At 37.4% G+C, this 14,499-nt stretch overlaps 1 protein-coding gene and 1 pseudogene across 1 annotated transcript; both read left to right on the plus strand.

Annotated features, from left to right (window-relative positions):
* The first annotated feature begins 793 nt into the window (after positions 1 to 793).
* KCR1 (beta-ketoacyl reductase 1) lies at positions 794 to 3,861 on the plus strand. The gene is made up of 3 exons (XM_039030392.2): positions 794 to 1,766; positions 1,898 to 1,967; positions 3,321 to 3,861. The coding sequence occupies exons 1-3, from the start codon at positions 1,129 to 1,131 to the stop codon at positions 3,573 to 3,575; spliced, it is 963 nt and encodes a 320-aa protein (XP_038886320.1). The 5' UTR covers positions 794 to 1,128; the 3' UTR covers positions 3,576 to 3,861.
* A 4,952-nt stretch (positions 3,862 to 8,813) lies between these two features.
* Positions 8,814 to 11,810, plus strand: LOC150036509 (uncharacterized; annotated as a pseudogene).
* The last annotated feature ends 2,689 nt before the right edge of the window (positions 11,811 to 14,499 follow it).

Here is a 14,499-nt window from a genome sequence, read left to right on the forward strand (position 1 = left end):
GGTTGCTGGCATTTTAATTCATCCTTATTTTGCTCAACACATACTAGCGTGATTTCATCGGAGAGTTAACAAAATCTTAATAGTATATAACAAAATAAACACTTTTTTTTAAGTTCAAAGGACTAAAATGGTCGTTTTTGAAAATTTAGAGACCAAAATAGAATAAAAGTTCAAATATCAAAATAGGATATAAACCATCAAACATTTCTGTAAAATCGAGACCGTATATATTTAATTGATAACTCTTTTCCGTTCGGCCTAAAACTCGGGAAATAAATAGCATGCTTAAGTTTTTACCTTACAAAACTAGCACGTTTTTTGAAAATTCATAAAAATAGTTTTTCTTGGTCTATCTCATGCAAGATTGACCATCGAGAATTAGTTAAAAAAATCAAAAAATTTTCAACTTATCCATTTTTTTTGTCTTCTCAGTACATCTTGCTTTACAGGTTGAGATTTGCTAATTTTTTTTTGTATTCTTCCCAAATCTTTTACTATTTTCAAATTTTCTCCAAATTTGGTTATGTTTACTAAATACTATAACAAAATTTTCAAATCTTTAGCCTAATTTATGTTTTTTGAATTTTTAAAATTCCAAATACGTATTCCAATTATCAAATTAGGTTTTCCAAATCGATTCTTTTCCTAAATTTTTTCTAAAAATTGGTTAAGATTTGGGATATATGTAGAATTTAATCCCGTATGAGGTTCCACAATAAAACTCAAATATATGAATTTCGATGGGATTTCACCTAGAAAATTTAAATATATAAAATCTCAGTGTTATTTTGTCGGAGATTAGCATCAAGATTACATAATCTCGATATATAATCTAACGAGTTTAATTATTTTTACGAGTTTTCAATCAAGATGGTAGCTTGCAATTTCTGATAACTTCCCCTAAAACCATGCAGTTCTCACCTAAAAGCTGAAACACAAAACTCTCCATTGGAAGTGGTAAGATTCTTAATGAGGCGGTTTGCTCATCTACTTCAGCAACCCATCATCCGTTTCCATAAATGAAATCCCCTCCATCTTTTTCTTTATCTTCCTCTCCATTTCCTTAGAAATCTGCCTTTTGTTCCTTTAAAACCCAGATTTCTACTCCCAAATTCTCCCAGTTCAAACATGGAGCTCAGTTGTTTTGAGCAGCTTAAATCCCAGCCCTTCTGGGTTTTCTTCCTATTCGCATTGGGTTCTCTCTCCGCTCTGAAATTCTTACTAATCTTTCTCAAAGGGATCTATGTCAATTTCCTTCGACCCCCAAAGAATCTCAAGAAATACGGTTCATGGGCTCTCGTCACCGGACCCACTGATGGAATCGGTAAGAGTTTCGCTTTTCAATTGGCTCGCAAAGGTCTCAATCTCGTTTTGGTGGGTCGGAACCCTGAGAAACTCAAAGACGTTTCGGATTCAATCGTTGCTAAATACGGCAGCATTCAGATAAAGTCCGTAATTGTTGATTTCTCCGGCGATCTCTCAGAAGGGATTAAGAGAATCACCGAAGCGATCGAAGGGTTGGATGTTGGGGTTTTGATTAACAACGTCGGGGTTTCGTATCCGTATGGAAGGTTTTTTCACGAAGTGGATGAGGAGCTTCTGAATAACTTAATCAAGGTTAATGTTGAAGGCACCACCAAGGTGACTCATGCTGTTTTGCCTGGAATGTTGAAGAGGAAGAGAGGCGCCATTGTTAACATTGGTTCTGGTGCTGCCATTGTTATTCCCTCAGATCCCCTGTATACTGTCTATGCTGCCACCAAAGCGTAAGACCCCTTTATTCATTTGTTCGTATTACTGAAGTTTCGTATCTTTGTTTCACCATAGCTTATGTATATTTCCGTTATGCGATGTTGTATCTTACTGGAAGAATGATGAATGTTGGAATAATTTCCAGGTACATCGACCAATTCTCGAGGTGCCTGTATGTGGAGTACAAGAAGAGTGGAATTGATGTGCAATGTCAGGTAATATCTCTTGTTGTTGGTTCCTGGGTCAGATCTATTGTCAAAATAATCTAGTGAAGTTCAACTAGTTAAAACATATGTCCTTCGACCAAGTGATTTGAAGTTCGAATTCCCCACGTCCACGTATACTAATGTTGTTGAACTAAAAAAAAGAAAGAAAAAAGGTTTTTGTTTTCTTCAAATAACCTCTTGTGTGAGTTTGGCATGATTTGATGCTAAAAGGTCTCTTAACTCGTTAAAACTGCTTTTCTAACTTGTTATCATGTTTTGTTAAGTTAAGATTTAAGAATACGTTTGGAAAATTAGAAAGAAAGGAAAACGTGTTTAAATTCTTTTTTGGCTTAGAGCACTATTAGTGTTATTTCTAGGAGTGTTAGGTTAGGAGAATAGTTCACTTAAAGACATTACTCTCACAAGCTATACCAAACATACCTCTGAAATTTTAAAAACACTTTATACTGCTATTAAAAGAAGCACATAATGTGTGGTTCTTTTCTAATGGGTTTACTGAAAAAGTGTCCTTAACACTATTCTAAATGATCATCCCGAACTCATTTAGTTGATGGTTAAAAAAATGGTGAAACAAGGCCTTTCTTTTGCTGATCAGTCTGTGAAAATCACTTTTTTTTTTTTACCTTTATCTTGAAGTTGTTGGATACTCCTTCTGTGGCTCCGTCTATAGTTTTGCAAGGCTGTAAAATGGTTATAAAAGTTACAGAGAAGTATTAAAAACTTCCCGAAGTATCAATTCAGTGAAAGTATTCTCATGTGCATTTAATGAATGTAAAACATCCATCTAGTGTGGACTTTATGAAATGGAGAAGAAAAGCAACACTAGAACTAAATTTTTGTCGAAATTTTGAGTTTTGAAAGATTTATTCTATTGTCAGGTCTTCAAGACTTGTTTTGTTGAAAATAGCATGTCTCAAAAGATTGTACTTACTCTTTGTTAGAATTAGTGGGTAAATTACTAGAAAGCATTGCAACAGATATTTTAAGTTTGGTATTTGATTTTGCTTGTCAACTTTTGCCACATTCTTTTGTTTTCCTATTAAAGTAGACAGGTTTATCCCTTGATATGCTGTCCTGTACCGCTTCCGTATAAGCACATTGAAAGCTTGTTGTCTGTCATTTGCATCTTTCTCTGACAGAGGATGATTTCCAAGTCGTTGTTAACACCTTATTTATTTCGGTTATCACAAGTTCATGATACGTGAAAGTATAATAGTTTTGTACTGCAGTTGATAGATTTGTTTGTCTCAAGTTTTGTTTATTTTTAGAGTGGCTTTGAACCACAAAAGGAAAATATGAGAAATCTGTTGAGCCCTTCATTTAACAACTTGGTTGACGCAGGTTCCGCTATATGTTGCCACCAAGATGGCATCTATTCGAAGATCATCCTTCTTTGTTCCTTCAACGAATGGATATGCAGCAGCAGCTCTCCGTTGGATTGGATACGAGCCTCGCTGCACACCGTATTGGCCCCATCAACTTTTATGGGGTTTGGCATACTCGTTGCCGGAGTCTGTTGTCGATGCTTGGCGCTTGAACTTTTGTCTTGGCATCAGAAAGAGAGGACAATTGAAGGACTCCAGGAAGAAAGAGTAGGAAGATTAAGGATATATAGTTCTAATTTGTGGAGAAGAAAAACATTTCTCCTTAGTGTCTCAGCTACTTTGTTGAAATTTGGAACACAAGCATACTAGATCTGAATGTTTTCTTTTATTGTTCTTTGATGACCTTCCAATATATCTTTTCCATTTTAGATCCTCCTTTTTTGATATTTTTCTCTTGAGAAGGTAAAAAGACTAGGCAATGATGTGCTCCATTTTGTTCTCTTCTCATCTTAAATGTTACACGTATGACAGTTTTTATGAATATCCCCATTAGCCCATTTGATCAGCCTCTTTACATGTTCATTTGATTTTTTTTGGATGTTATGTATTTTCAAAATGTTTTGCAAATTACTTTTCATAAAGTTGGAAGAAAATGGGTAAGTTTTTTCTTTTATTATAAAGTGATTCGCTAATTCAAAAATAATTTAGTGGATAATACATCAATGATGTATTTTTCATAAAATTTTTAAGGAGATGCTTTTGTTTATTTGATAAAGAAGAAATGGGTTAAAACCAAAAATAATAAATATGTATTAATCAATCATTTGTATCATATATAGAAGATGCAAAATGGGAAAAACCTTTACCTTTTCTATATATATACCTATTTTGTTTTTCACTTTAAACTAAAACCTAAGAATTAGATTTTTTTCATTAATTTACACTTTCAACAAAATAAGTTTTCTAATTTAAACTTGTGTATCAAAACCAATTACACAGTTTTGAATGTAACAACTTTCTTCTAGAACCCATAATTTCACCAAAATACATCTTGTGTGGAATGAGAGATTAGACATTTTACCTAACAATCCATCCATCTCTTCTCCAAAATAACAGTAACCACCATTATTGTGTGTTCTTTAAAATACGAGTGCTTATTCTGATCATATACTTTTATTGTATGATTTTTCTTTATTTAATTCAAACTTGGGGTTGCATTTTGATCCATATTTTTCAATATGGATTATTGAAAACATAAAATAAGAAAAATAAAAAAAATTTGAGAAAATGGTTGAACAGGTATAATGGATGAATTATAAAATAGGAAGATATTATGTAACCACTGCCAAAATTTTATAATTAAATAAATTACCAAAATACTCTCACACTATCCCTCTATCTCTTCCAATATGGCTACCGCCAACAACCTACTCGAGGACCAACTCTAGGAACCAATGGCAACTAATTTAGTCGATAAAAAATTGATCGGATATAAATTAGGTTCCATCTGAAATTCTTATAGTTTTTAAAATAATTGATGATAGCTGTGCATTTAGAAAAATCAGTTGTGAAAAGAAAATAGTATTTAGTAAATGTCAAAAGCTTAAACTTAAAAAAGCAAGTTAGGGTGTATGGTAAATAAATACAAAAACATCTCATTTTAGATATAATAACTAAAAAATAGACTTATAATCAACTTCTTTTTATTTTATTTTATTTTTTGTTATTTAAAATTTTAAATAATTTTTTAGTGTGATAATTTTAATTGTTATAGATTAATTTTTAAATATTAAGAAAAATAGCTTTATTTTTTTAAAAAATGAATATGGTATACTTTTTTTAAAAAATGATGCATATAACTCATGAAAAATAAAAGATAGATTTGATTAGGTGAGATATAGATAAATATATAAAATAAATATCATTTTTAGCTTTGTCAAATAAATATTCTTTTTAGTGTGTGTTCACACGATATTTCCAGAGAAACATGTTTCGTGAAGTTGAACTTGAGTTAGTGTTGATGTTGAAGTTGATTTGATGCGATGTGATTCGATCTCTAATACTTGATCATCTGATTCTCTCTCAGTTGGGTGAATGTGCTTGACTTAAAGAAGAAAAACACAGAACAAGAGTCTTTGTATCTTCAACGGTCTTCTATCTTTCGATGAATTCTCTCTACGCTCTTTGAAGGTAGAAAATGTTGCCCCACAAATGAGGAGACTTCCTCTATTTATAGAGTTCTCTGGTGGACTTTATGGGCTTGGGTTTGGTTGGTCCATAGGCCTGGTCCTTGGGCCCGATTGGTTGAACTTGGGTTTGATTCAATATTTAGATCAAATTCAGCTCATTTTTGGGCTTATTTGGATTTTAACCTAAAAATTAATATCAAATTGGGCCAAATTAATCAATGGTTTGATGAAATCATGTGGCGTCATCAGAATTTGTCTTCAATTCCAATTTGGGACACATGTCAACTCCTAATTTATTCCATATTTGATGGTTTGGAATTTCTTCATGAATGACGTGGTAATTTGTGATTGGTCCAAAATTTCTCATTCAACAAATGCACTTTTTTCGAGATTTATGCACATCTATACGGTGGGTGGATCTCGAAAAAGATAATTTGAAATCAATGTGTGATTTTAACTCCTTTAATTTGATACATCATTTTGATCAAAATATGTGATTTTAGCTCAAAATTTTGATTTGAAATTTGTTTGCTCGATGCACTTAGGCCAAGTAAACAAAAGATGAACTTTAATTCTTGACTTTCTTGTTTGAGAGTAAACTTTTGTTTGAGCTAAAGTAGAATTTATGCTCCACTTTATTTGCATATTGAATTCTTGAGTAGTATCCCAAATTTTACCAATCTCTTTTTTTCTTTTTCTTTTTTTAGAATATATTCAATTTGAAGTAAAATTCAACTTTGTCTTTCTCTTTACTTCTACTTTGATTTGATGAACTTTGGAGTGCGCCCATATTTTGATTTGAGGCAACACTTAAATTATGTCGAAGTTTTGAAATTGGGGTATAATTGAATCTCAAATGAACTTTGGATTGAGATAAAAATTTGGAATATGCTAAGATTTTATGATTTGAGGTGAAATTGAGGCCCAAAATTTGGTTTGGATAAGAATAGACCAATGACTCCCAATTTCAGTGTAATTCCAATATTAATCTAATTTTCACATGAAGTTTGGATAACTTTGGATTTTGCCTGAAATTTAGACTTAAGATTCCATACTTTTTTTAGTTGAATATATTGGGATTTTGTTTCAAGATAAAGTTCCCATACTACAAAGATCTTGAATTTGGATTCAATTGACTTTTTTTTTTTTTTTTTTTTAACTGAACAACAGTCCTCCTTTGAAATGAATTTGGGCTGACAATCCATTGGATTTTCTTTTCATCCCAACCAATTTTAGCTAAAAATCAGAATTTCAAACCAACCATCCACCATTTTGAATTTAGTTTAGATAACACAATCTTATGAAATTTCAACAGATTATGAGAGAATCCCGTTAGAATCTGGTTATATATACTGGGCAACACACATCGTTTTCATTATCTCAGTGTTCAACTCTCCTTCATCTCACCTTTATGCCCCCCCCCCCCCCCCCCCCCCCCCCCCCCCCCCCTTTTTCTTTTTGTTTTTTGCCATCTTTGTTTATTTCCATAATCCCCAACCTTCCAATGGCTTCATTTGATAAAGAAGAATGGAGTTGAATCTTGTATTGGAGCTTTTGGATCGACAGTCTAAAAGTAATCTTCTTTGTATTACCACTCTTGTTATTTCTGCATGCAAAAAAGCAGTTTCTATGGTCGCTGGCATGTATATGGTCATCATGGACTGTATATTGCGATATCTTCGCTACTTCAATGAGCGGATCCAGCAGGGATGACCAATCCTTGTTTATAATTTCTTAATCCTTTTCATTTTTATATCGCTGAAACGAGTGGGGATGACCAATTAATGTCGCTGCTTGCATCATCGCTATCGTATGGTAGAGGCCATCGGAATGGATGATGTTGATGTCCTCCTTTTTTTTTGGTCGTCGATATTGCTGCAATCTTTGAACGCTTCCCACATTTCCATCTTTGGAAGTGGGTCGTCTGCCGCCGCTCACCTCCATGTTTGATGGGTGGTTGCTGGCAAAGAGAATGGGTAGAGATTGAGGACTAAGAAAAACTTTGGGGGGAGGGAGGCTGCAAGCGAGAAAGAGAGAGATAGAAAATTAGGACTTTTTTTTTTTCTTTCTTTTTCTCTTTTATTCCTCTGTTTTCTTTCCCTAAAATTTTTTTCTTCATTTTTTTCTCCTTCACGATCTCCCTTTCTTTTCTTTCTTTTTTCTTTTTTTTTTTCACTATCTTATTTCCCATTTTTTTTCTTGTTTTATTTCCCTAATTTTTTTTTCTAATTTGTTTTTGTTTTTTTTTTTATTTTTTTTCTTCATGATCTCCTTTTCTTTCTTTCTTCTATTTTTTTTCTCTATCTTATTTTCTTTTTTTTTTTTGTTTTCTCTTTCCAGTTTTCTTTCCAACTTTTTTTCTTTTACTATTTATTTATTTACTTACTTATTTTTTTACTAACTCGTCCCCTGCTTTTTGTAGGAGTTGAAGCGTAACTTAAGGAAGCACAACCATTTTTTTAATCTCGCTGGCCCATCAGTAATCAGGGTGGATTTTTCCTCTCACGTCTGCCTGACCGACTCCTTGGTGTACATAAGGATAACTCTGGCATGGTCTGTCTATTATATCCATGTTCCTCCTCGTGTTCGTGCATCCTTATCGTCATAGGAGGGACCTCGCAAAGGCTTACAACTCTCCCATTCGATCACCCTAAGAAGGATCCTCAAAAGGTCTGCCTCGTAGCGCTGTTCGTGCATCCTGATCGTCCTGGGAGGGGCCCCGCAAAGGCTTACAACTCTCCCATTCGATCACCCTAGAGAAGATCCTCAAAAGATCTGTCTTATAGCACCATTCATGCATCCTGACCGTCATGAGAGAAGCCCCGCAAAGGCTTACAACTCTCCCATTCGATCACACTAGGGAGGATCTTCGAAAGGTCTACCTTGTAGCGTCGTTCGTGCATCCTGATCGTCATGAGAGGGGCCCCGCAAAGGCTTACAACTCTTCCGTTCGGTCATCTTAGGGGGGATCCCGGAAAGGTCTGCCTCGTGTGCCGCTCGTGCATCCTGGTCATCATGAGAGGGGCCCTACAAAGGCTTACAACTCTCTCATTCAATCTTAGAAGGGTCTACTACGGTACCCCCAATCTCTTTCTTTTAGCAAATTGTCACGGAGGATAGGGTTTTTTTTTTTTAATGGTTGAACCTTATCCCCCTGTGACATTTCTTTTCTTTTTTTTTTTCTTTTTGTTTTTTTTTTTTTTTTTTTTTTCTTTTTCTTTTTTTTTTTTTTGTGCAGAACAATGGTTTACTTTACCAAGCATGTTTTATCTAATGAGAGACATCTCGTGATTCTTAAAGATCAGAGTCAGCCCATGAAGGAAAGACTTAACCTTCCTGTGGCAAAATCATTAGTTGGTCCTTTCGCTGATCGCTGGCCAAGTCTAGATGACAACATGATCCTTTCCAAATTGTTGACGGAAGCGCCCTTGACCTGAGGAGAGTGTGCATGGATCTTGTGATCTTCTATTCATGAGGAGACCCCTAATCCAGATCGAGTGTTAACTCTTGGACGTCGCATAATTGAGGGTCAGGTTCGCTGGACCGTCATGACAAAAGTCCTTGGAGAATTCAACTTCATTGACTGTTACTGGGAGTGGCTTGAGGTTGTAGTAGGTCGAAACGAGCGATTCCTTTGTGACATTAGTTTTCTTGGCGAAGTGACGACCTCTTTGTACACATATGATCGCAATGATGACATAGTTCGAGCTTTCCGTGAAGCCTGGTGCCCTTCAACCAACACTCTTCATACCGCGGCGGGCGAAGCACCAATTTCTTTAGGGGACCTCTGGTTGCTTGGGGGTCTTCTAGTCAAAGGAAGCTTTTACGAGGAAGTGGTTCCTTCCTTCAAAGAGCTAACCGATCACCGCGACAAAGAGAGGTGCTTGCCGAAAACGTGTGAATACCTTTTTCAGGCGTATTTTTCGATAGTGTGCTCGTAGAGAGAAAATCGCATGACTCCCTCGAAGCATGAATCCTCAGTGTCTATCAGCTCCTGGATCTCTTTTTGGTTCTTAGGGGCTCACAAATATTACAAGCCCGTTACACGAAAGCAAAAGAAAGCTTCTTGATCCCGGTCTATGTAAAATCCTGACGGTACACATATCGAGTTTCGAGATTGGTCGAGCAGGGAAAACATGCTATTCGCAGAGCTAGAGGTAGGAGACGAGTTGAAGGACAAAACCTATCTGGCCGCCTTTTTATTCTGCTGGTTATGTCTTTATGTATTTCCCCAGAAGGGAGGTTACCTTCGCCCTGGAGTCTTCAGAATGGCTAGTTTGATGGCTCACGGGATTGTCTATAGTCTCGCCATTCCGGTCTTGGCCAACATCTATCATAGCCCAGGGCTGATAGCAGAGGCTTCAAACCCAATCGGGCATATGAACTTTCACTTCCCCATGCATTATGTCCATAGTTGGCTGGCCCATTACTTCAACATGCATTACCCTATTCCTGCAGCTGTTCGAAGTCCCAAGATGGCAGGCTTTTCTGGTGAAGGTGGCTCGATTTACTTCGACAAGTACGAGGCACGGGAATTGATCCATAGCAGCGCTAGTATTCAATGGCACGTAAGCATTCAGAACAGGAGCAGGCATGAACGCCTAACTGACGGTATAGACCTATCTTTTCTGAAGTCCAGTTATTTCTCCAGCATGCAATCAGGCTACTTATCCTCCCAATGTGGGAATGTCCGAACTATAGAGTCATATAGTCCCTTTCGCTTCGGCCGACAATTCGGCTTTCATCAAGATATTCCAAATGATATAGGGGGAATACCTCCCGCCCCTACACCGAAGAACGTTTTACATTACTGAAGAGTATGCACGAGACGCAAGCCCTTGTCTCAGGTATTCTTGCCTGCCCATACATTGGATCCGCACACTCATGTTACCCCACGGTTCAAGGATTAGTGGTTAACAAAGCACGGGAACTACTTTGAAGAGAATCGTCATTTGTTAGTGACTAGTGCTATTCTTCCCCCAACATCACCAAGACTACCCAAAGGTAAAGGGACCAACCATGGAGGGAAGCAACTTCACCTGACTGAGGAGGTGACAGCGATCACACAAAAAGATGCTTCCAAATCGATTGAGGAGAACAGTCATAGTAGTACCGACAATCGTTATTGGAAGCGACCCTCCAAAAAGCACAGGGCATCGGATGTCGATTTTCTTGAGAGGGTTCTGGATGATCCGATGGCTCCTAACGCTCTCAACCTACTGGTACGTCATCCTCCTTATATATATATATATATATATATATATATATATATATATATAAGTCCTCTCATTTCGTCTTTTTTTAACTATACGATTTACATTTAGTCTCCCATTTTGTAGTCACCCCTGAACCTCTTTCTTCAAGGACTTGAAGCATCACGAAGCGAAGAATCTTTGGTGGGCCCTTTCGCTATTGACTCGGCTGTTGAGGGAGTTGGTACCTCTGAAGCACTGCCGGTGGATCCCGTGCCAAGGTCCTATCAAGTGCGTGCTATCCTCGGTGACATCCCTCATGTCAAGGAGACGGTGGTCGTTGGGAACATCGAGGCTTCAGATTTTGTAGCCAAGGAAACTAGTTGTCCCTTGGTGCCTGCGGTAGAAAGGGTTCTTGTAACATCCCGCGCCTTTTTATTTAATAATAATGTAATTTTTCCCTTTTCAGTAATTATTCTTAGTGGAAGGGCACGTTTGGAATTTTTGAATTTAAAGTATAAGTGCGAGGATTTAAGTGTTGGCGTGGAAATTATTTAAATTCTTTTCAATTGTCAAACTCAATTTGGAAATTTATGGCAAGAATTTATTTTTCTTGGAAAAGGAAAGAAATTTAAATGGTATAAGGTGGAATAAGGAAAATATTTAATTATAATTGTACTATTTTCCTTTTATTATTATTATTTTAAAAATAAAAAGAATAACCCTCTCCCTCACGCCTCACTCTCATGCGAAACCCCCCCTTCATTTTTCTTCCTCCTTCAGCCGCCGCCGCCTAGATCAGACGCTGAACATCCGCCATCAGCCACGAATCCCAGCCGCTCGCCGATCACCTCTACCGCTCACATCTCTCTCTCTCTCGACAACCCTTGCCTAACTGTGCTGTCCACGAGCATCGGCGACCCAAACCGGGTGATCTCTCCCTTCTTAGTTGCATGTCCGTGCCTCTCCTCGCCGCCGACTCTTCGCACTGAGGTTTCGCACGCCTCTGCTCACGCCGTGTTGGTCGTTGTCAACTCTCAACCATCCACGGGTGCCAGATCTAAGATCGTGGGTTCGACGTTGTTGCTAATCCATCTTGTTGTCCAGAGCCACTTCTTTGTCTGACATCGCCCAGCTCCTACCGTCGTCGCGGTTGCTGTCACATCTCTTTTGGGTAAGATTCTTAGTTTTAGGTGTTTTCCTGGAAGTTTGGGTGTGGTTTGTTTTGGAATAATTTTGGTTAAAATCCGTTAAGTTTGGACTTTCAGAAGCGATATTCAGAGGATTTTGAGGACGTTGCTCATCGAGAAGAAGACTGGTTTTTCGTCAGGAATTGTTAAGTTTGGGTGAGTAGTTGGGCTGTTTGTCTTTTGGGTTAAGGGTACCTATAAGAAAATTAAGTTACTAATTTTGGACTAAAATCATTTTCAGATTGGCGTTTTGGTATGAGTTCTAAAATCTGCTAAGACGAAATTTTGGAGTCGAAATTTTGCGAGTTTCGTTTGGGTAAGTTTTGGTGACCGTCTGATTAAATTTTTATGTTGGGTCCTGATTCCAAAGACTGAAATTTAGTATTATGCCTATATTAGGGGACTTAATTCAAGGTTTATTTTGTTGAAGAGCATTAGCTTGGATTAATATCTGAACTTGACTTTGAGGTAAGTAATCTTACCACTGGAACTGCCCACGGGCCAGCCTTTAGTTGTATGCTAGCATGGTGAGTGTATGTTATGGTAAATGGTTAGTATGTTGATTGATAATATGACCTGAATCAAAGTATGTTCTGGCATGAGTACTGAATTGTTCAAATACACGCCTAAGCACTTGATCGTTAGTATGTGATGGTATGTGTTTTCATATGTTGACGTCTGATCTGCTGGTGTTGAGGCATACTTATATGTTGTAAAATTATGATGTAAGGTCTACATGAATGTTGTATAATATGTTGTTGAGGATTATGTGTATGTGATGGAGCCATGGTACCAAAGATTTCATGTATGTTTTAGAATTGTACGATGTTGATTCTTTGAACGTTGAGACTGTGTGAATATCCTCATTGATTAGTTAGATGCTCACCAGTTTTGTGTTTCCCTTAGGATTCACCAGTTTGTGTTTCCTTCGGGATTCACCAGTTTGTGTTTCCTTCGGGATTCACCAGTTTGTGTTTCCTTTGGGATTCACCAATTTTGTGTTTCCTTCGGGATTCACCAGTTTTGTGTTTCCTTAAGGATTCACCAGTTTTGTGTTTCCTCCGGGATTCACCAGTTTTGTGGTTCCTTTGGGATCCACCAGTTTTGTGGGCATACTTAACTACAATAAGATAGGACAAAGTCTCTTGTCTGTTCCATGTGTTTATGTGCCATATGTGGGTATCTAGAGGACATAGATGCCTAGCTTGACCCCAGTGGTGGGGCTACTTACTGAGTATTTCATACTCATTCTTTCTTATGTTGATGTTTCAGGTAAGTGTAGAAATGCACCGGCGATGGCGCAGCGGAATTCGTGATCGTGTCACTGGGACTAGTTTTTAAGCGTCCGCATCATGAGATTTAGAGTTCTTTCCATGTTTCTCTTAATGTTTAGTTTTGATGTTTGAAACTTATTATTAAGAATTGTTTTTTTCATATGTATTTATTAACCTTTATGATTTATGGATATCCTATTATTATTTTTAACAATTTCATTTAATAAATGTCTTTTGAACTTCTCTTGTTTTAATTAGCATTTATTTCAAATAACTGAGCGTCGTTTTAAATTCTTTGCATGCATTTATTTTAGTAACGGCCTTACCTAAGTCCTAGGGGGTCAGGTCGTTACAGTTCTCCAACCCGGAGAAGCGTCGAGGGTTTTGGCAAGTCCAAGTAATAGTGAGCTCCCGAGGTGAGTAGATAGGGCACCAACCCCAGTCGTCCCCGTGGTTTTTGAGTTATGTGCTGCCACTGTGGTTTCGAACGTTCGACGCCATGCAACCTCGGCCATGTGGGAGACTATGCATAAGAAGATCATGCGTACTCCTTTCGAGAAGGTTCTTAGTCTGGAGAAAGAAACACATGAGATATTCCGAGCCATTTTCGACATTTTTAGTGCTAACCTCCCTCCTCTCAGAAAACTTGTCAATGAGTACTTTCGAAACGTGGAGAAGTATAATCAGTTTCAGTTATCTTATTCCTCTCAGTTAAATCAAACAAGTAAGGAGCAACATCTGGAGGAGGCTAAGTCTGATCTGGATAAGATATTGTACAATGAGAGTAGTGCTTTTGCTAAATGAAAGGCACTACTTGAACGCGACTCTTGGGCCTTACAAGAAGAAAAGAAATTGTTAGCCAAGTTGGAGGCCATCAGGGCCGAACAGGCCGAAATATCACGGCTGATTTCTGAGAGCGAAGGCCTTTTGACTCGCCATAAGCTTGAGGCCTCGGAGATGTGGGGGGCGATAAACGAGATCGAGACCACCCCAATCCTTTTTGACAAAGCTTTGGATGTCCTACACCATGTGTTGGAAGCCATACAGCATGAGCTGGGGAACTACCACTGGGTACCTTGACTTGATGTTGCTTGTCTTATGGATTAGGCGTACCTTAGTAGGCAGTGGCCTAGGAGTGTTTTTTCCTCTCTCTTTTTAGCTACTGGATTCAACTATTGTAGTGCTGAAATCTCTTATATGGAAGTTTTTTTTGTCATTTTCTCAGTGATGTCTCTGGCGCATTGTAGTCTCCTTTAAATTTATGCTTCTCTTATTTGTTTATTTATCTATTTTTGACTCATGTACATGCACATATATTTTTTTTATCACGTGACTGAACTTAAATTTCTT

This window comes from Benincasa hispida, chromosome 4 (genome assembly GCF_027475165.1).
Source record: "Benincasa hispida cultivar pf3 chromosome 4, pf3_genome.v1.1, whole genome shotgun sequence".
Taxonomy (NCBI): Eukaryota; Viridiplantae; Streptophyta; class Magnoliopsida; order Cucurbitales; family Cucurbitaceae; genus Benincasa; species Benincasa hispida.

Excerpts from the sequence above, each read along its gene's own strand:
- KCR1 (XM_039030392.2), top strand. The coding sequence starts at position 1,129 with ATGGAGCTCAGTTGTTTTGAGCAGCTTAAATCCCAGCCCTTCTGGGTT. Across the intron at positions 1,767-1,897 it reads GTCTATGCTGCCACCAAAGC|GTACATCGACCAATTCTCGA; the intron begins GTAAGACCCCTT and ends AATAATTTCCAG. Across the intron at positions 1,968-3,320 it reads GAATTGATGTGCAATGTCAG|GTTCCGCTATATGTTGCCAC; the intron begins GTAATATCTCTT and ends TGGTTGACGCAG.